At 51.0% G+C, this 21,279-nt stretch overlaps 1 protein-coding gene across 6 annotated transcripts in view; it reads left to right on the forward strand.

The window, feature by feature from the left end:
* Positions 1-21,279, forward strand: part of CYTH1 (cytohesin 1) — a 77,824-nt gene that overhangs the window by 23,406 nt on the left and 33,139 nt on the right. For 2 of the 6 annotated variants that reach the window (XM_049113863.1, XM_049113865.1), the window contains exon 2: positions 6,323-6,597. The exons of 2 other annotated variants lie outside the window; for them this stretch is intronic. In XM_049113863.1, coding sequence (XP_048969820.1) covers positions 6,471-6,597 — 127 coding nt within the window. In that variant the 5' untranslated portion in view covers positions 6,323-6,470. Of the gene's footprint in view, positions 1-6,322; positions 6,598-13,575; positions 14,033-21,279 lie in introns of those variants that run through there. 2 more of the 6 variants (XM_025468183.3, XM_025468184.3) reach the window with 2 other exon arrangements.

The following is a 21,279-nucleotide window of genomic DNA, read 5'->3' on the forward strand; positions in this document are numbered from 1 at the left end:
TTTTAAAGAGTTTATTTATATATGTGAGAGAATGAACGAAAGCAGGGGGAGAGAAAAAAGCAGATTCCCTCCTGAGCAGGTAGCCCAATGACATAGGGCTCGATCCCAGGACCCTGGGATCATGACCTGAGCCGCCCAGGTGCCCCTCTTTTACCTTTTCTATGTGGACACTTAAACCTACTGTGAAATTAATGGTTTCATTTTTCTTTTCTTCCCTCTTTCCAGTCCTTATGTCTTTTTTTCTTCCCTATTTAACTGTTCAGGGGATCAGGGCCTGATTTCTCCTGTGCTCTTTGGTTGTGAAAGATCAGGCTAGAAGATCCTCTAGCCCAGTACCAAGGGGGTTGCAGAGAGTGGACATCCTTCATTTCTTTTGTCTTCATGGAGAAACTTTCAACTTTTCCCTACAAAGTATAACATGTACTATAAATTGTTTGCAGATACTTTCATCAGGTTAAAAAAAAAAAGATTCCTTTTTCAAGTCTGCCAAGAGAGTCTTTTTCAGTCAAGTGGATGTTTAGTCCTTATAGTACTTTTGCACACATGTGTGTGATATTGTTATAAGAATATATGATCACATCAGAGGACCAGCGCAGCCCTGTCCTGACCCCTTTGCTAACCAGCCGTAGTTGAAAACGTGAAGTGTGCTCCAGTGTAAAACATGCACCACATTCTGAAACCTTAGTTCGAAAAAAATAATGCAAAATGTCTTATTATTTATTATATTGATTATATGCTGAAATGATGTTATTAGATATATTGGGTTAAATTTTATGATTTAAAGTTAATTTTACCTGTTCTTTAGTTTTTAAATTTTTTTTTAAAGATTTTACTTATTCATGAGAGACACAGAAGCAGAGAGAGAGGCAGACACAGGAGAAGCACGCTCCATGGAAGGAGCCTGATGCGGGACTCAGCCCCAGGATTCCAAGATCATGCCCTGAGCCGAAGGCAAGATGCTCAACCACTGACCCACCCAGGCGTCCCAGTGTTCTTTTAGTTTTTTGATGTGGATACTAGAAAATTTTAAATTACATATTTGGCTCAAATTATATATCTCTTTGTATAACACTGGCTAGATAGACCAGTGCTTGTGTGCAGACTTGGTTTGTGACAATAACAGCTGTCAGGTATTGAGTGTTTCCTGGATGTCTGCACTGTTCTAAGCACTTTTTCAGTAACCCTGTGAAGTGGGAAGATTTTCTCCATTTCCTCGATATGCAAACTCACATGGAAAGAGGAAGTAGCTGACATGGCTCGCAGGTGAAACAGTGAGGAGGGCCCCCCCAGGCAGTTGGCTCTTGGGCTTTTAGTCACCACCTGTCCTGCCCATGGTAACATCTCACATCAGTGGGGAAAGGATGTGCTCTTCGGTAAATGGTGATGACACTTGACCATCCGTTCAGGAAAAACTTATATTCCCTTTGTCATTCTATACTTAAAAGAACAAACCAAAAACGCCAGATGGGTTATAGATCAAAGTATGTATACATTAATATAAGGTTTATTTACATGTTTCTATGTGTACATATGTATTATATATATTTCGAACATTTTTATTTTTATTTGAGAGGGAGGGAGAGAGAGAACAGGGGAGGAGCAGAGGAAGAGGAACAAGCAGACTCCTCTCTGAGTGCAGAGCCCAACACAGGGCTTGATCCCAGGACCCTGAGATCACGACCTGAGCTAAATTCAAGAGTTGGACACTGAGCTGATGAAGCCACTCAGTTGCCTCAGGATTGTATATGCTGTAATTGATTTGAAGGTTTTTTTTCAAAGTATAGAATGACAAATATGTAAATATACACAAAATATACATTATATAAACACCTGGATATAAATTTTGAAGTGAATATTTTTTTTTACAATTTCATTGGGAAGGAACACCACTTCCTAAACAGGTCACAGAAGCCCAGATCATAAAAGAAAAAATAATTGACAGCTTTGGCTTCATATAAATGAACTTAGCGGGCAGCCCCGGTGGCGCAGCGGTTTAGCACCGCCTTTGGCCCAGGGCGTGATTCCGGGGTCCTGGGATCGAGTCCCACATCGGGCTCCCTGTATGGAGCCTGCTTCTCCCTCTGCCTGTGTCTCTGCCTCTCTGTGTGTGTCTCATTAATAAACAAAGTCTTAAAAAAGTTAAGACAGCCACTATAGTTGAAGAAGATATCTGCAACACCTACAAGTGAAGGATTACTATCCATACCTTAGGGAGAGTACCTACAAATTAGTAAGAAGACAGTAGAAAATAAGACAAAAGATACGAACAGTTCATAGAAGTGTAGGTCGCCGATAAACCTAAGTGTTCAGTGCTCCTGCTAAGTAGGGAGGTGCAGATTACACCAGCCATCAGGTTGGCCAAGTGGAAGAGAGTCCTGGCAAAGCTGTGGGGACGCAGGCATTCTTGTGTGTGGCGTGGAGCTTCAGGAGGCAGTTGGGTAGTCTGGCCAATGGTTGTACCACCGGTACCGAGATCGTGGTTTTCCAGTACCACCCTCCATTACAAGGAGCCAGGGATCGTTGGGGGAGTGCTCGATTCCAGGGCTGGGGCAGGGAAAATACTAGGTGAGCCTGTCTGGAGAATCTGATGATGACCGAATTCATCCTCCCGCACGGCACTCACCAGTTACCAAGGGACATCACTTAGAGAAACTTGCTGCTCACCTTCACCACGTGGTTAGCATCACCAGGAAACAGACTCAGCAATGTCATGGGCATCTGACACGATGTTCTGAGAAGAGCACAACCTTACTCTTTATGCCATTCTTGCCAGAAGTGACAACCTCCATGAAATCAGCAGAAACCCCCAACGAATCCAAACCAATGAACATTCTACAAAATAAGTGACCAGTTCTCTGCCAGGGGTCAAGCCCATGATGCACAAGGACCAGGAAACTGTCACAGATTGGGGATCGAGGACACACGACAAGCAGTAGGACTCTTGGATTGGATCCTGGGCTGGAAGAAAGGACAGCAGCGAGAGGCCCTGGTGGTGTCCCTGGGATTGCTGGCCCTGCTGTCAGCACCATGTCACTGTCGACTTCCGCGTCGCAGTAATTCCGCTGTGGTTACATAAGACGGAGGTGGTGACTCTAGGGGAAGTGGGTGAAGGGGACACAGGGACTCCATGTTGTTGCCATTTCTCTGCACATCTAAAATGATTCAAAATACAAAGTTAAGTGCCAGCTAAGTACCAGCCGACTCTAATTCAGCTTTCTTGAGCATCTTCCTCAGACACACTTGGCCAAGTGCAGGAAGCCCGATGTGGAAGATTGGTGATTGTAGCTCAGCTCGTGATGGCAAAGTATTGGAAGCAATTTCAACATCACCAGGCAGGAATCAAAGTGTGGTACAAACTTAACTGTGGGATGTACCAGTTTTTAAAAATTGAGGCAGGTCTATATGCTCTGGCATGAGAAAATTTCTAAGACCTATTAATGGTAAAAACTAACTTCTAGAAAAACATGTATTTAACTTGTGTTATGTAGGCCATAAACAAGGGCTTGCATATTTTGTATTTTATATCCTGTCCCCTAGGCCTCTACCAGGAGCACAGTAATCATGTATTTCGTCCCTAAAGAAGAAGGGTGTCCGGCTGGCTCAGTCGGTGGAGCATGTGACTCCTGATCTCAGGGTTGTGAGTTCAAGCCCCACACTGGGTATAGAGCTTCTTTAGAAATAAAATCTTAAAAAGATGATAATAAAAATAAAGATAAGAAAAATGTAAGTTATTCTGCCTTCAGTGAGGGAATCCTTTTTGTTAAAAATACTCAGGGTGGTCGTTTCATGTCTTGCTTTATTCCACAAGTAGTTTGCTTTGATAAAAACAAGGAGACTGGAATTTAGCATTTGGGAAGATGTGCCGATTGGTTTACCTTTGTGGTTCTTGCAGTTGTGTCAGGATAGGTGCTGTCATTTGGGCAACGTGAGAGCTGAGGGGAATCACGCTTGGCTTCCAGACTGCACATTCTGTCTGGTTGGTGTGGACAGCAAGCGTCCCACGGGGTGGGCGAGCACACGGAGGACACATTGGTCATAGGAAGACCCCCGTGGGGCTTGGTGGTGGCCAGAGTCTGCGTGGCTCCTGACCCTTCCTGTGGCCTCAGCTTACCTCATGATGACCCGGGGATGATGGGGATGATGGTGGTAGGAGTGGTCGCCCGCTCTGCTCCAGGGTTACTTTCGTGCTTAAAAGACAGAGTATTTCTGTGAAAGTGTCCGTGTTTCTCTGTAAACTGATACATGCTTTTGAAAATGCCCTGATTGATGATTGTGCATTGGCCTGTATCCCTTTAGCTAACGTTGACAGATCTCCCCAGGCCCTGCTGGCTCCGTGAGCCTCTTTGCTCTTTGGACCTTCCCATCTTTTTACTTTGAACCTGAACCTGTGTCTGCTGGGTCTCTTTCTCCTGTAAACTTCTTTCCCAGGTAGGCTTCCTGGCTGGGAAGGGAATGGGTGCAGCCCAGCCACCCCAGCTCTTTGTTCTGTGACTTTGGGTATAAAATCAGTTTCAAAAAAGAGTTGAGGGATCCCTGGGTGGCGCAGTGGTTTGGCGCCTGCCTTTGGCCCAGGGCGCGATCCTGGAGACCCGGGATCGAATCCCACGTCGGGCTCCCGGTGCATGGAGCCTGCTTCTCCCTCTGCCTGTGTCTCTGCCTCTCTCTCTCTCTCTGTGACTATCATAAATAAATAAAAAAAAAAAAAGAGTTGAAATACCCAGACTGAGGATCTGTTCAGTGGAGGAGGGTTTGTCTGGGGGCCAGCATTGTGCCAGTGCAGAGACGCAGGCAGGCAGGCCTCTGGACGTGGTCGTCTCGCGGTCGGGGGAGAGCCCGGCAGCACCAGGCATCCAAGGGCCTCCATCTGAAAGTGCCCTTCCTGTCCCAGAGAGCGCCTCCTCACCCGATGGTCAGTGTCTGCGTCCTTCAAGATGAGACCCAGGGTGGTGGTGGGCCCTCCCCAGGCCTAAGCGCCAGAGAACGCCACTAGGATTTTCTGGAAGGCCACACCACTTCTTTGGACTGCCCACGCTCCCTCCGTGCTCCAGTCCTCCGCTTGCCACATGGTGACGTACGTGTGACTCCTAGCGCCCCTTGGGACCCCGGGGCCGTGGTGTGACCAGGGAGGCAGGTGTCCTCACCTCCGGGCCCCAGCCCGCAGCACGTTCAGCAGGCGTTAGCTTGAGTTGAACACCCAGGGAGGACTCCAGCCTTTTGGATGAAGGCAGCGTACTCAGCACTACCTTTATTAAGACATCTGAGTGGGGTGTGTGTGACCGGTCGCTAGAAAACGGGGGGCGGGTGGGCTGTCTCAGGTTTCGGGGTGAGGAGGCCCGGGGAGGGGCCACCCGGGGCCCCGAGTTCAGTCTCTTCCCGGAGCAGCGGCCGTGGGCACTGAATCCTCTCACCGGCGTTCACGGCGAGGACTGCAGAGGGGACAGCCAGTGCCCTCCGTGTCCCAGAGCTGCGGAAGGACCGGCCTGCCTCCAGTCTTCATGCCGGGTGGCTTGTCACTGGGGCTCATTCTGTCTCCTTGGTGGTGCCGGCGGGGACCCCTGCTCTGATGCTTTGCATGGTGCTGCCCTAACCCCGCCACGCCGCCTTCCAGCCGCTGCGTCCTTAACCGTCCTCGTCCTCCCCGTGCCAGTTCCCACGATGCGCCGGTGTAGGGACAAAGGTCAAACCAGTTCTAGTATTAAGAAAACCATCTCAGAAAATAAGAAAGAAGTATTGGCAGGTATCAGCAGAGCATGGCCCACTCTGTGTAGATCATGAATTTCCCTCTTTTCTCCCCATATATGTTCAAAACGTAATTGAATTTACTGGCAAAAATGGCCAATTGTAAACCTTTAAACAGCCTCCTCGTGTAGCCAGCAGAGGGCAGCACAGACGGCATTGACTGCATCATGTATTTTTTACTTTATTTTAAAAGGCGTCTAAAACTACTATGCCAACTACTTTCCGTACAGTTTGTCTTCTTCTTCTTCCTTTTTTTTTTTTTTGTAAGATTTTATTTATTAATTTGATAGGAGAGAAAACAAGCAGGGGGAGAAGCAGAGGGAGAGGGAGAAGCAGGCTCTCCGCCAAGCAGGGAGCCTGATGCAGGACTCGATCCCAGGAGCCCGGGATCATGACCTGAGCCCAAGGCAGATGCTCAACTGCTGAGCCACCCGGGTGACCCCCTCATTTGAATTTTTTGTAACACATATGTATTTTCTTTGTCCTCAGCCTTTTAAAAATTTTTCAGTTATATTATTTTTTATTTTTTGGCAAGATCCATTCCTGTTTGTGAGGAAAAACAGTACAAATCTGTATTTTTCAGGTAACCCAAGCAGAAGTAACTTCCCAAAGAGTTTGCAGTACTGCCAGGTGCCTGTGGATTTTCTTCTGCAGAGGATTGACGTCTTTGTCACCCTCCAGCCCAGCGCACAGCTGCTCTTCTGGGAGTCTTAGGACACTCGCATGGTTCTATGCCCCATGCCACTCTCGCCCTGGCAGCTCATCAGGAAAGATCTCAGCTGCAGAGGAGGGGTCCATCAGGAAGCAAAACCACTTACCCTCACATCCCAGAAAGGCTGCAGGGCTCCGTGGGCCTCTGTGAGTGGAGACAAGGGGTGAGGGTAGGGATTGGATGAGGGTGGAAGGTGTTCATGGCAGGCATGAAGGCTCTCAGGTCCCCTCCCCACATCCTGCAGCAAGGCAATGTCTCCTCCACTTTTGGTGGAACACAAAGGTTTGATTTCTGGAGAGCGCTATGGCGGCACAGGGAGAGTGAGCAAAGGTGTGTGTCCTTCGGTGTGGCCGTCCCACCCTTTCTCCCTCCACCTGGCGGCCCGGCTGCTCTGCCCAGGTTTGTAGCCCACACAGCCCAGGAAGGAGGTTGGAGGATGGCTCTTCAGGCTGATGGGAGAGAGAACCCACGGAGCCCCTCGCGGTCCGCGTGTTACCGCTTTCCTGCTTTAAGGGAGACCCAACGCTCCACAGGCCGCACCCACCACACGCCTTCTCACCAGGCTGCTGGTGCTGGCCCTTAGATGTGGAGGGACAGCCCACATCTTCACATCTGCTAGTGTGTGCCTGTCCTCGCCAATGTGCCGGCGTTTGAAAAGATGTTTGAGGAAACAGATTGTAGCAGGGCATTTTAAAAGCCACATACCTAGGAGTCTTAGATGTGATGTATTAATAAAACAAGAATAGGATGCTATCCAAAAGGAACATTCGGAGATTAAGAGTGGGCTCATGCGAGTTAAAAACAGCCAAAAGAAAACAATCCAGAGACTGGAAGATGAAGTAGAGAGCTGCCCCAGGGCAGGCCGTGACAGCACCACACACTGGGTGGTGTCTGCAGCGCTCTCTCGGGTGTGAGTGCTGCGGGTGTGAGACGGGGAGTCTGAGCAGGGCCGGCATCGGTGCTTCTTGCTCCCAGCTCCCTTCCTGGCCCCCAGGAGCCTGTCGTCCTGCTGTGTGCTCTCAAGGTATGAGGTACAAGGAGAGCCAGTTGGCCTCACTGGCCTCTTCCTGGACGGCCGCCAATCCCACACATGTGTGCTCCTTCCTCACGGCTTGATTGCCTCCCAAATGCCATCACGTTAGGGTTTCAGCACGCAGATCGGGGGTAAACGCTAACATTGAGTGCCTTGCAAGAATACTTCCTAGAAAGTGGTTCCACAAGGAGATGAAAAGTAGGATTCACAGTGGAGGTCCAGCGTCTAACAGAAACTCTAAACGGTGAGAGCTGAGAAAAAAGGGTAGGACATCATCAAAGATTATGAGACTTGAGAGTTGGGGTCTGCCTAGGGGCTAGCACAGTGTGTGCAAACGGACCCACACCTGGACACTGTGTTACAAAACCACACAGCGCCAAGGGTGAAGACCCTGAAAGCCTTCAGAGCAGGAAGATGGTCCCATAGAAAATTCTGGGGTTGGAATGGCACGGTCACTAACAGCACTGTGGGAGCAGAAGGCAGTGAGGGAATGCCTTCGCCATCGTGAGGAAGCGATTTTAACTTACAGCCCTGAATCCAGCCAGAGTGCCAGTCGAGTGTGGGAGGAGGACAGGGGTATTTCTGGACATGCAAAATCCACAGCAGTGATGGAAACCCATCCCTCGTGTCCTTCTTAGAGGATATGCTCTAGCAAAAGAAGGGATCCAGGAAGGAAGCACGGAATGAGAGAAACGGGAGGCGGCGTTTGGAAGAGGCAGAGGGAATTGCCAGGGTGCTGCTGTGAAAGCAGCAAGGCCGGGCCGGGAGGAGTGTGGAGGTTTTTGGAGGGCTGACCCAGAACTGGGTTGCTCCTGTTGACAGCGTCATACCTGGTGGAGAGAGCTTGGCTTTCCATCTGTAAGGCAGAGAGCTAAGCACACAGACACAAAGGAGACACTTCACGCCACTGCGTGGTAATTTCAATCCTAGTACGTTGTGTAGCTAAGCTGTGAGCAGTGTTTATGGAAGTAATAAACACTGATTTAACCCAAACCTCACGTGTAATTGTACGGAGCGTGTGTCAGGGCGGGGAGGGTGGGGGTCAGAGCTGAGTCTTCCTCTTCCATGGCAGGCAGTTGCTGCCCAGAATTGAGGACTCGGGAGCAGGTAGTGTGCTTGTGATGTGTGGAAGCAGGGAGGTAATCAGCAGAACAGAGAGCTGAAGGAGCCTACCTCCACGGAGCAGGATGCGAGCGTGGGGGCTGCAGTTGGGCAGGAAACTGTGGGTTGCTGTTTTAAGCCATAGGTACTGTTTGTTTTTTTATGTGATGTGTGCACGTTATTTTGGTTAAAGAGGAAACACTAGACACGAGGGGTAAGAAAAGCCTGGGGGGGCAGTGGGGTCGCATCCAGGAGGGTCTTGGAGCTATGATGAGGAGCTGAGACCTCGAGGCAGCGGATGGGGCCGTCGCAGACGTCCTTACCCTGCCGAGTGGCTCCTGGAGCTCGTGCCTTGGCGTGCAGCCCCCCGCCTGTGCCGTCGGCCCTCTCCGTCCTGCTGTTGTGGAGGCTGCCCTGCCTGCTGGCCTCCACTGGATCTGTCCAGGAGGCTGGAGAGTCCGAGGAGAATGAGGTCAGGGGGTCTTCTCCCTGCATGGTGGCTGAGGGTTATCCGGGCCCTGTCCCAGGGCCTGTCCGGTAGCCCCTGCAGCCGGCCGCCGCCTCCCGCAGACCGCAGGTGGGTAGGGCGCTCAGTCCTGATCACCCTGGGGTGCTTCACTGAGGCTTGAGAGCCTCCCCGGACTCCGCCCTTACCTTTGTGGACAGTCTCTCAGTAACTGTCCACACTCCCCCTTTGAGTGTGCCCTGTCTCCTTGGGACTATGGTGATGTGTAGGTATCTTGCTAAGGAAAAAAAACCTCCCCGAATGTTACATGAATATTCATGTACATTTTCCCCTGGGTCATTTTAAACCATTACACATTTGCACATTTTTACCTGTCACCAAAGATGAGGCTGGGGTGAAGGATTAAGGCAATCTAAGGTATTTTATTAATTGAAAATATAAAATGTCTTGAGTCAAAACACTTGCAATCTAACCGCCCTTATGTAGGATTTTAATATGAGTAGCTGGTGGTTCACTTTGTTGATTTAATGCTTATTGGGGGGCCTGGGCCAGTTCCTCTGTCTTCCATATCATCACTCAGATGGCTCTGAGGCCTGGGTCAGTGTCCTGCTTTTGTAGTGTGCCATTGTTCTAGGGTATCACAGTGTCCTTTGAACTTGGGCACAGCTTCCGTTTAAAGAGCTGTGTTACAATCTTATTCTCTTTGGGATTGATGCTGGAGCTGTGCCTGGTTGAGTAGGGCGGTAATTTGTTTCTGTTCGCCCAGGAAGGCCCGGTTTTATGCCGATTGGCTGACGTGATAAGTAGCACCCACTTGCAATGTGAGAAATGTCCCAAGACCTGGATGATGTGTTATGAAGTCACTTTCCTTATGAGTGAGTCAGTCATATAATTTGGTGCTTTAGTAGTTAAACTTCTATTTTAAGGAACAGGAGACATGCCTCTTCATTCACTACTTCCTTTTTTTTAAGTGTTATTTGTTGCACTAGCTTTGGAGGAGAGATGATCACACAGAAGGTGGTGTGGTGCCCTGCTGGGTGTGCCCGGGCATGCTCCCCATGGACAGCCTTCCAGAACTGGGACAAGAACCTGACTTGGATGGCTCGCTCTCTCCACACAGGGATGGTGGATACTGTGTGAGCCATTTAGAATCCCTCTTTTGAGACATGAACTGGGCAGCCTAGCAAGGAGTGAGGCAGAGCGGAAGATCATGAGGTCCAGAGCAGCAGGGCAGGACGGGTGGGGAGGCTGAGGCATGCCCTGTGCCATGGGGCAGGGGCCCTGTTGGCAGCCTGCCACCTGGGAGGTGGCATCTGCATTCTTCTACCTGCCCAGGTCAGAGGGCTCGGGCCATCCTTGACTTCTTTCATACCCACGTGGAATCCATTGGTGAGTCCTTGGCTCTGCCTTAGAAGTGAATAGAACAGGAATCCTATCACTTTCTGTGTAAGCCGTGATCATCTCTTGCAGGGTGGGCTATCGGAGTGCTATCATCACGAAGGAAATCAGGTCCTCCACTTTGTTCCAGCCCCTGGCATTGGCTCCCTGTCTTATCCACAGTGGAAACCAGTCCTTAAAATAGCCCACGAGGCCCTCGACAGCCCTCCCCAACCTCCCTACCCCTCCTGCCTTGCCTTCCCCTCCTGGCGCCGTTGGCTCTGCCCCAGCTGCCCCGGCCAGGAGCAGCCATCTGTGACCCCGTGCCTGCCCCAGCCCCACGTAGCATGTGTCTTCCAATGTACGTGTATTTTGCTCCTTGATGCCCTGCCCTTCCCAGCTCCCAGTGGAGTGTAAGCGTCGTGAGGGAAGGTGCTGCGGTCGTCTGGTGCACCTCCGGTACCTGGCACTCTGCAGTGCCCAACACTCTGGTGCTTGGTGAATGCTGAGAGAAGCCGATGGAGGAAGAGATCACAGACCTGCTTGTAACACGTAGAAGCTTCTGGAAGGCAAAGATGCCGCAACTGCTGGCAAAACAAGTGATGGGTTGTGAAAAAAGGTTGCAACATTTACTACAAAGAATTTGTAATCTACAAACCAGTAAGGAAGGATAACCAATAGGAAAATGGGTAAAAAAGATGAAGAAGCAGTTCAAAGAAGAAGAAATACCGCAAATTTGAAAAGATCATCCCCACCACTAGTCATCAGGTCGGTGTCGGCTCCAGTCACTGAGAAGCTGTTTCTTGCTGCTCAGACTTGCAGAAATGGAGTTCGTCCTGTCAGGGAAGAGGCAGATGTGGGCAGGGCCTGTGAAGGCAGTACGTGCCTATGCCCAGCGCCATCTGTTCCTGAGAGGCGCTCCACTGCTCGGCAGTGGGTGGAAAGTAGAAGTGACCTGTCCCCTTAAAAGTTGGGATTGGCATCAGAGATCGGCCCTGGCACCAGCGGGTAGACATGCAGATTTGGGAATAAACTGAAGGGTTTTTTTTTTTTTTAAGATTTTATTTATTCGGGATCCCTGGGTGGCGCAGCGGTTTAGCGCCTGCCTTTGGCCCAGGGCGCGATCCTGGAGACCCGGGATCGAATCCCACGTCGGGCTCCCGGTGCATGGAGCCTGCTTCTCCCTCTGCCTATGTCTCTGCCTCTCTCTCTCTCTCTGTGACTATCATAAATAAATAAAAATTAAAAAAAAAAAAGATTTTATTTATTCATTAATGAGAGGCAGAGAGAGAGAGAGAGAGAGGCAGAGGCAGACACAGGCAGAGGGAGAAGCAGGCTCCATGCAGGGAACCCGACACAGGACTCGATCCCAGGACCCCAGTATCACTCCCTGGGCCAAAGGCAGGCGCCAAACCTCTGAGCCACCCAGGGATTCCTAAACTGAGGTTTTGAAATGGGCCTGGACAGGACTTGACCTGGCACCTGTTGCCGACGGGGACACAAAGGAGAAAGCATGAACTCTGATTTTAACATACTGAACTAAAGATAAGAAGTTGGGTTTCTGTCAGTTGCCTCTGCAAAACAAGGTGGTTTTTAAAAATATACGTGTCTATATTTATTTTTTATTAGGCAAGAAGGGAAACTGTGGGCCGAGGCCGCTGCCCTTAAGGCACCTGTGGCCACATCCAGAGTGTGACCGGAAGCCGCACTCTGGTGTCTTGCTGTAGACGTGTGCGAGCCCAGCCTCAGGACAGCCGGTCCAGGCCTCCTGTGCACCTGCTGGCGCCCTCACCACCAGGACTAGCGGGAGGAGGGGCTCGGGGGTCTGGTGCTGGAGCCAGCCAGAGCCTGGGCCTTGCTGCCAGACACCTTGGTGCGGTGTCAGGTTTCAGACTTTGGGCAAGCCGGGTGACGCCTCTGGGCTTTGGTGTCCCCTTCCACGAATTGGGGCTGAAGAGAACCCCTCAAGGGTGCTCTCGGGATTAGATGAGTCAGCCATGGGCACAAGGCGAGCACCCAGGAAATGGTAGTGATGATGTAGTGATGATGCCCTAGGCACCCATTGTTGTATTGGTCACATGTAAGTAGAAATAACAGGCAGGGACCTTGTAGTCCCTCCTGTGAACACACGGAGCCTGTATCTAGATCCGGCAGCTCTGCTCTGAGAATGTTTGCTCAAGGGATGATCAAAGATGTGCCAGAGTGTGTGCATATGGCTGTTGAGATTGGCGGGAGAATTTGAAACCACTTAAAAGTCTTATAGGAGGCAATTGGTTAAATACTCTGTATCATGGATAATAAAAAAATGTAATAAATCTCCATTTATGGTCATGGAGAAATGTTATCAGTGAAAAATGGCTGGTTATAAAACAGCATGTAAACTATTTAATTTTTGTTTCTCTGTATATTATTTCTTTATAGATATTCGTTATTTCTCTATATATACTTATCTCTTGAGATAATATAAATGCCTCTTGAGAGAGATAAGTACTTTTATATTTTACACGACATGAGTGTTAGAAGTATTTGAATATATGTGAGATACATGGAGAGACAAAGGCATACTTGTATATGGTGTATACACAGGGATGGAGTGAGGGCAGAGACCGAAGGAGCATAGTGCCCAGAGCAAAAATCCGGAAGAATATAAAAATATACCAAAATTTCCTCAGTGTTTATCCCTGGGTGATGGGATTAAGGCTCTCCCCCTAGTTACTGTCAATCTGATGTCAACAACACACGTGATTTGGGACTGTAATAAGAGTATGTGGGGATCCCTGGGAGGCTCAGCGGTTTTAGCGCCACCTTCAGCCCAGGGCGTGATCCTGGGGTCGCGGGATCGGGTCCCACGTCGGGCTCCCTGTGTGGAGCCTGCTTCTCCCTCCTCTGCCTGTGTCTCTGCCTCTCTCTCTCTCTCTCTGTGTCTCTCATGAATAAATAAATAAAATCTTTTTTTAAAAGAATCGTGTAATAAGAGTATGCGGAAACGAACAGCGTGGTACGGCGCAGTAGAAAATAGAACGGAGATAAAATTGAACTTCTATTGGAAGTGTTGCCCTTGGAATTCTTTTTCCCCTCGGAAATCTGCCTTCCCCTTTTAGCCTGTGACCTCACAGCACACGGTGACGATCGTGATCTCTTAGTCATTCTCTTCGGAAATGTGCTGTTCGCTGCTGGGAGAGCTCCGGGCTCCGCGCGGCTCTATTCTCAGCAAGTGCCCCTGAGCGGAGAGGAGCGACGGCTGGCTCTGCTGCTCCTCCGTGGAAGCCCTGGAAGCCCTGGAAGCCCTGGAAGCCGAAGGCCTGGCCGAGCGCTTCCAGGGAGGGGCCGGTTAACTCTGGGAGCTGCTCGGGCTTGACTTCAGGAACTGGGTGAACTGGGTGGCGGCCCTGACGCTCTGGGGCCGGAGGCTCATTGGTTGGGGAGCCGAGGGGAGGGGTGCTGAGCCGCCCACAGGGGTTCCCGGCCCCACCCAGCCCTCCTGCCAGGGAAACTTTGCTCCGGCGGTTCTTGGCTCTTCGTAGAACAACCTCCGACAACCTCCAGCCACGTCAGGGGCCCGCTGTGTCGGCGAAGATGGTCCTTAAAACCGCAGAGGAGCCTGGTGAGTCCAGTCCCGCCTGGGTGCCCGGAGGGGGCCGTTACGGCTCTTGCTCGCTCCGTGACGTCCTGTGATGGCAGTTTTACTGCCTTTCGGGGAGGAGCAGCAGCAGCGCCCACTCTGGCTTCTCCCGGCGTTTTCAGGAGAACTGGAGAGGGCCAGTGTTAGTGGTCAGGGAGCTGAGGCTTGCGCGCGCGTGTGCAACTCTGTGTATATTTTTTAATCTTTTTTAAAAAGATTTTATTTATTCATGAGACACACAGGCAGAGGGAGAAGCAGGTTCCCTGCGGGGAGCCAGACGCGGGACTCGATCCCGGGACTCCAGGATCAGGACCCGAGCCGAAGGCAGACACTCAACCACTGAGCCCCCAGGTGTCCCAACTCAGTGCGTTTTTCAACCAAAGACTCGCGCTCTTCCCCCCGCCACAGTCTGTCCTTCTCAGTAAAGATCCACCCTCGGTTCTTCTCCGCAGTGACTGTCTGTGTTTCCTGACTCTGAGTAATAGTCCGCCAGGAGCTCAGGGTGGGGGGGTGGGGGCTGCACGTACCCAGAATGAGTGTGACCATGAGAATGTATGGGCATTAGAGCCCAGGTTGGCAGCACCAGTGAGGCATCCGGCTTCATTAAACAAAAAGAATCAAAGGGAATATACAGAGTTAATTTGATCTTCCTCTTTCGGTGTTGGTAAAGACCGGTGGAGGCCCTGCAGGGTCTGTAAACTTCCTTCATCCTCTCCACACCCACACTGTAAACAGGGAAGCTCGAAGGAAGGGATAAGAAACTTGGTGGCTTTTAAATCCCTAAGGATCCTGTAAAAGCTGTATGAGAGCCCCGTGAGCCAGGGCTTTCAGACGCTCCAAAGTCACGGTAGTTTTGTGCGTGGATATGCGTATTTTTTGTGGTGCCCACGCCAGATGGCCATGTTTTTATGCCGTAAGACGAAGCAGGAAAATGTATGCTCTTTGTAGTTAGTAATGAATTATAGGAATAATTTTGAAATAAATATGACGCTATATTTCAAAGCAGATTTTGGGAAAGTTAAAACAAGTTTTGGGGGGCTTTTTCTGCTTTTCCTTTTCGATTCACTATAAAATACATTTTCGAGTTCCACCTCTAAGTGCAGGTGGTCTTGGACCATATACACGGGGTGACTTGGAAAGCTGTGCACGGTGAAGGACTTTGGGAGAGAGGGGCATAGAGCTGTTTGTAATAACACTTCGCATTTGAGGGGGGACGATAAAGAGAGGCAAGTTCTAGCTTAGCGTTGAACCCCCCCCCCCAAAGGGGAACTGTTGTATCTGGAAGGTGAGTCCACAGTAGCCTAGGTTTCTTGTTTTGAAAGAGGAAGAGGACACTTTAGTGAGGATTTGGGACAGTGGCTGTGAGCCTGGCCTGGCCAGACAGTGACCGCCAGTCACCGTGCTGCGTTTTCATCCTCGCGTGCTGCTGGTCCTCCCTGGGGAGCCTGGCCTCAGACCTCTGAGGAAGCCCCGTTAAATAGTCGTCGAGAGGCTGACTCAGAGGGTCCCCTGCCATTGGCCTCCAGCTGTCCTGGAGGCCCTAACATCCAACGTGGACCGCTCACTGTGTGCGGGGAGAGTGGGGCATCATTTAGGGCTGGGAGTCTCTGTGCTGAGAGCCCTTTGCTTGGAATGAGTCACCATCAGGAACTGCTGCGCTTGTTTCCCTCACCCCTCCCTGGAGCGCTTTGTCCTGTTGTCTGTTTGGGACCAGGGAGGCCAGCATTGCCCTTTAACTGCTGCTAAAACAGGTCCTGTAGGGATCAGGATGAGATGTAGAAGTGGCATTCAGGCAGACATAAAAGTGAAGGGAGCACGGGGACTTGACTCTGGTAGGTCCCCAAGATCCCGGAGGGAGGGGAGAGGTGAGTGGCAGCCTGTGCTCCTCATAGAGCCGCCTTTACTAGGCTCCTAGGACCCAAAGAGCACACCTATTCAAGGGTCCGTGGGGGCTTTGAAAATGCCTCCAAGAAGTAAGATCTTTGCCTGCTGCACTCCCCTCAAATCCAAACCTGGAAATTAAAAACGCGTTTTGCCCCTGTCCATACGTGGGGCCGGCGCTCCTCGGTTTCCGTTCAGCGGTCTGGAGGCGAGTGTAAGTGAGAAGCCAGCAGTGTCTTCACTGCCTGAGGTTGGCTTCCAGCGACTTCGTCTGACCTTTTCAATGCTTAGTCCCCCTTGATTTGCCCTCGAACCTTTCCTTCGGGCTGGTGGCCTGTGGAACTGAGGCCCTTGCAAGCCAATGCCGGGCCCTCTCCCGGTGCCTGCCCAGGCCTGTCGGGTGCCCCGACCCCAGGTGTGCGCCCTGTCCCCTGGCACCCAGCCAGTTCCCGGCCTTCTTGCCCTGCTTGGTATATGCGTCCACCTGGGTTTCGGCTTCTCCACTTGGGGACTCCCATTTGCCTTCCCAAGTCCTGGTTCAGACACTTGGCCTCTCAGAGCCTCTTGGCGTCCCTGGGTGTCGTCCGAGTGTGCATGGCCACTGTGGCTGCAGGTGCTGAGTGCAGGCCCCCGCGCCTCCCCCTCTGGCCTTCATGTTCTGTGCCGGGCAGGGCCAGAGCTATTTTAGTCTGAGCTCCGAGCACAGGATGGGCACATGCAGATGCTCAATACATGCTGAGCTGAAGTGAATTTGGTTATTCCAGTAAGAGAAAATAAAGAGCTAAGGACTCCGCGAGTTTGAATGGGGTCTGTTGGTAGAGGGTTTATACTGAGTCCTACGTCGGCTGTAAAACTGGAGGTAACAGTGCCCGGTTCATGGTCAGGAAATACACAGGGTTCATAGCTGGATTTTGTTGTCTAGTCCAAGAAAAAAGGGAAATGAAAAAGAAACATTTTAAACTGTGAGATTCTATGTGAGTGTAAAATTCTGTTATTTCTAGGAAGATGCGTGGGATAGAATTAAGTAGCATGCCCCTCCGCTAGGATGTTGGGTTCTCAGGTGGCGTCTAGAACGCTACCCCTGATCCCCTGCTCTTTCCTGTGACCGTGCCAGCCTCGCATTGGCCAAGACTGCTCAGCGTGAGGCGTGCAGGCAGAGGCGACGCTAACGTGCCATAACTAGAAATTAATATTCCCACAGATGTTTCTCACTCCCTTCCTCCTGAATTGAGTTTGTGTTTTGCAAAATCAAAATGGTTACGTTGTTATTTTAGGCAGGAGGGCTTCCCCTCGGACCTGCATCACCACCATCTGCTGGGACAGGTGTTGAAGGGGACTCGCTCTGGTCTGAATTTCGTAGGCCCTCCTGTGAGCACACCAGCGACAAATGCTCACACTGTCGTCATAAGAGGATCAGAACTGCTCTTTTTTTTTTTTTTTTTTTTTAAGAGGGTGAGCAGAAACAAGGTTTGGATTCTGCTCCTCTGAAAAAGAGGACCTTTATCTGTTGCCTGAGACTTTCCGCAGCTTCCTGAGTTCCCTCGTTACAGAATACGGAAGCGGTCAGGGCCCCGGGTCCAGCAGGCGGGTGGGATCGTCTCAGGAGCCAGCATTGGTAGAAAGAAAAGGCACAGATTATGGGTCTTGGCGTGCCCAGGTCTGGGCCTTACGAGCCCTCATCAGTATACAGACTGGTCAGGGGAGGCGAGGGCAAGGCCTAGGAAACGGGAGACATTCCAGTTGTCCACAGCCCTCTCGCCCTCTCTGTGGTTCTGGAAGCTTCACCGGAGTATGTTTGTGGAGGGGGCTGTAGAACCTGCATGCAGTTTGCTGCTGGTTGAGGGATGGAGGGCTAGACCTTCCGGAAATGTTTTAAGGTGTCCGGTTCTCACTTTCCCCTCACGGGGCAGCGTGACTGACTTCGCATCCTTCTCACCCCTGCTGCTCTTCTGAGATTTCCTTGTTGGAAACAGACTCTTGGAGCTGCCGGCCTCTCCTGTTTGCCCTCTGAGGAGCCGCAGCTGGGATGGTCGCTAAACGCAGTGTGGTCTCGGACTCGGACAGCCCCCGCAGGGACCGGGCTAGCCCGGTCGGCTCTGCCACCGGGCGTCGTCGTCAAGGGACATCAGGCTCAGCTGGGAGCTCACGTTCGAGAGGAATGCTGGGGCCTGGCGATCTGTGACCACCCACATGTGCCCCCCAAGGACATGCTGTGCCCGGCTCCGTGGCTGCGGGTGACACGCTGGGGGATGCGGAGACCGGCAGGGCAGCTCTGCTGGGGGTCGGCACCCACCCCAATGCCCCCTCTTCTTTAAGAAAGGAACCTCTGGGGACACCTGGGTGGCTCAGCGGTTTAGCGCTGCCTTTGGCCCAGGGCGTGATCCTGGAGACCCGGGATCAAGTCCCCCGTCGGGCTCCCTGCATGGAGCCTGCTTCTCTCTCTGCCTCTCTCTCTGCCTCCTGTGTCTCTGCCTCTCTGTCTCTGTGTCTCTCATTAGTAAATAAATATCTTTTTTTTAAATATTTTTTATAGATTTTATTTATTCATGAGAGACAGAGAGAGAGAGAGATAGAGAGAGAGAGAGGCAGAGACACAGGCAGAGGGAGAAGCAGGCTCCGTGCAGGGAGCCTGACGTGGGACTCGATCCCGGGTCTCCAGGATCATGCCCTGGGCTGAAGGTGGGGCCAAACCACCGAGCCACCAGGGCTGCTCAATAAATAAAATCTTAAAAAAAAAAAAGAAAAAAAAAAGAAAAGAAAAGAAAAGAAAAAAAAGAAAAGAACAGAACAGAAAAGAAAAGAAAGGAAAGGAGCCTTGGCCTTCCTGCACAGGGCAGTCCCGCCAGGTCACCTGCTGACCTGAGGACGAGTCGGTGAATTTGTTTTCCGAGTCTGTGGCTCTTCTGCGTCTCCTTTCTCTCCGGTGTCCTAAGTCTCTCTCCCCTCGTACCTTCCGTTGAGCGTTCGGGACTCTGGTGCATAGACTCGAGCCGTGGCCCACGTGGGAAAGGGCGGCAGGGTGCTGTGGGCACGGCGGGCGCTGGGAAGGCAGGAGAGCAGAGTCCAAGTGTGCATTTTCCACAAAAGAAATATTTAGGCATCAACCTGAGCAGATATTTTGGGGTAAACGACTGCTGGTGTTTCTGTATTTTGTGTGGATAGAAACGTTGACGTGAAACGTTGCTGTAGTTGTGGATCCAGATACACAGAGAGGTTGGACATGAGCCGTCCAGGCCCCCAGCCTCTGAGGACGCTCCGCGGCCAGCCTCCCGCGTGTCCTTCTCGCCCGCACCTGCTGTTCCGTGGTTGCCACTACACAGAGCAGGTCTTCGAGAATTTTCTAGATGAGCACTCACAAATCAGCTCCTCCTTTCTTGTGACCACATTGTGTTTAAGTAGTTTTTAAATTTTGCAATTTCTTAAAAAAAAAAAAAAAACAACAACAACTGCAATTTCTGGAGGATGTGGGTTGGGTAAGTTCTTAAATGGAAGTGCTGAATGGAAAGGAACGTGGCTTTTAGGCTTTGGTACGGCAGAGAGGCTGTGCAGGGTTCCACGCCCCCGGCCACCTGTGTGTCCCCACGCTGTCGTCGGGGTCTCCTCTGTCATCAGACGTGTAATTTCTGCTGGACCATTGGAGGGCTGTATGGTGTTCGTGTTTTAATTGGCATGTTTTAGATTTTTTTGTTTTTGGAGAGTTCAAGCATCTTTCCATGTCTGGCCATGTGTGTTTTTCTCTTGCATCTGCCTTCGTGTCCTTTGCCAGTCGTGTTTGTCCTGCTGGGCTTCATGCTGCTCTCCTTGTGAATTAAAGAAGTTAACCCTTGGCCCATGCTTTGCATATTTGTTATCCGGCTGCTTACCTTTAGCTGCTAGGGCTTCATTTTCCCCTCAGCAGCTTTTCATTTTAATCTGGGAAACACACTTTCCAAAGATCATGACCATGTTAATCCATGCTTTATTCTAGAGTGTTTATGATTTCTTTCTCTACATTAAAATCTGTGACGCAGCTAGAATTTATCTTGATATAAATAAGGTGGGCAACTCCACTTAGTCTTCTCCCCGACAGCTGGCTGGCTTTATTGCACCACCACCATGGGCTGGAAATCCCACCTTTCTTTATATTTATGTGTCTTCTCTTCCTGAGACCCTGTGACCTGAAGTACCAGCAGGTGTGTTGGCATCTCTAGAGTGTCCCCATCAGCGAGCTTCACACACGTCCATCTCCAGGGGTGACTCCCTCACATCACCTTTTTCCTCCTTCATACTTTTCTGAACTAACCATATATACATTTTTTTTTCCTAAGAGCTTTTTAAAAAAAATTATTTATTTATTCATGAGAGACACAGAGAGAGACACAGGCAGAGGGAGAAGCAGGCTTCATGCAGGGAGCCTAGTGTGGGACTCGATCTTGGGACTGCAGGATCACACCCTGAGTCGAAGGTAGATGCTCAGCTGCTAGCCACCTGGGCGTCCCTCCTAAGAGCTTTAATATTACTTTACTTATATCATTTCTGTAAAAATCTTGTTGGTGATGTACATAGTATTTTTAGAAACTGGGACATACACACCGAGGAGAGACCTTACCCTGTTTGGGTCTTCCAACCTCTGCCCACGTCTCCTTTTCTTTTCCTGGTGACTCTCCTGCCCTTACGAAGAGGCCGGCCCTGTCACAGTGGCCATGCTGGCTTTGGGGGCTTGGGGTGGAAGGGAATTTGTCCAGGGAAACCAATCGCATCATACTCTCCAGGATAACAGCCGAGAGGTGAGGATCAGTTTGTACTAGAGGGAGGCCACCGGAAACCTTCCTGGTGTCAGGAATTTATAGCCAAGCCCCCACCCTCTTGTGGGTCACTCACCTCCTGAGCTCATGTTGCAGAGGGAGAAGTGCCACCCCAGGGCTTGAAGGGCAGAGAACGTGGAACTAAGCTTTGTCTGCTTCCTGCCACCGCCTCCTGGCTGTCCTCCCTGCTGCACCGCCCCCCAGCTCAGCCTTGCCCTCTGCAAAGAGCCGGAGGTAGAGGACTCCGAGAGCAACCTCTCCAAGCAGAATGCATACGGCCCTGGCCTGCCAGGCGCTGTGAGGAGGCCCCATCTTGGTGTTGCCCTGCCTGGGAGTGGCCACTGAGACCTGCTGTGATGCAGAAGGCGGGTGCCCAGGCTGGCGCCTCCAGCCCTTTGTCAGACTTCAGAAACCCTTCCTGGGACCCCATGCGGCTCTGGTAAGGGCCAGTGTCCGGTTCTGGGAGCCGGGGTTTTCTGCTTTGGGGTTAGAGTAGAAACGACAGCTCTCTCTCGAGATCTCCAGGCCCTTCTCCGTGGGAACAGGTGTCTGCCTCTTGTGAGA

Source organism: Canis lupus, chromosome 9 (genome assembly GCF_003254725.2).
Source record: "Canis lupus dingo isolate Sandy chromosome 9, ASM325472v2, whole genome shotgun sequence".
NCBI lineage: Eukaryota > Metazoa > Chordata > Mammalia > Carnivora > Canidae > Canis > Canis lupus.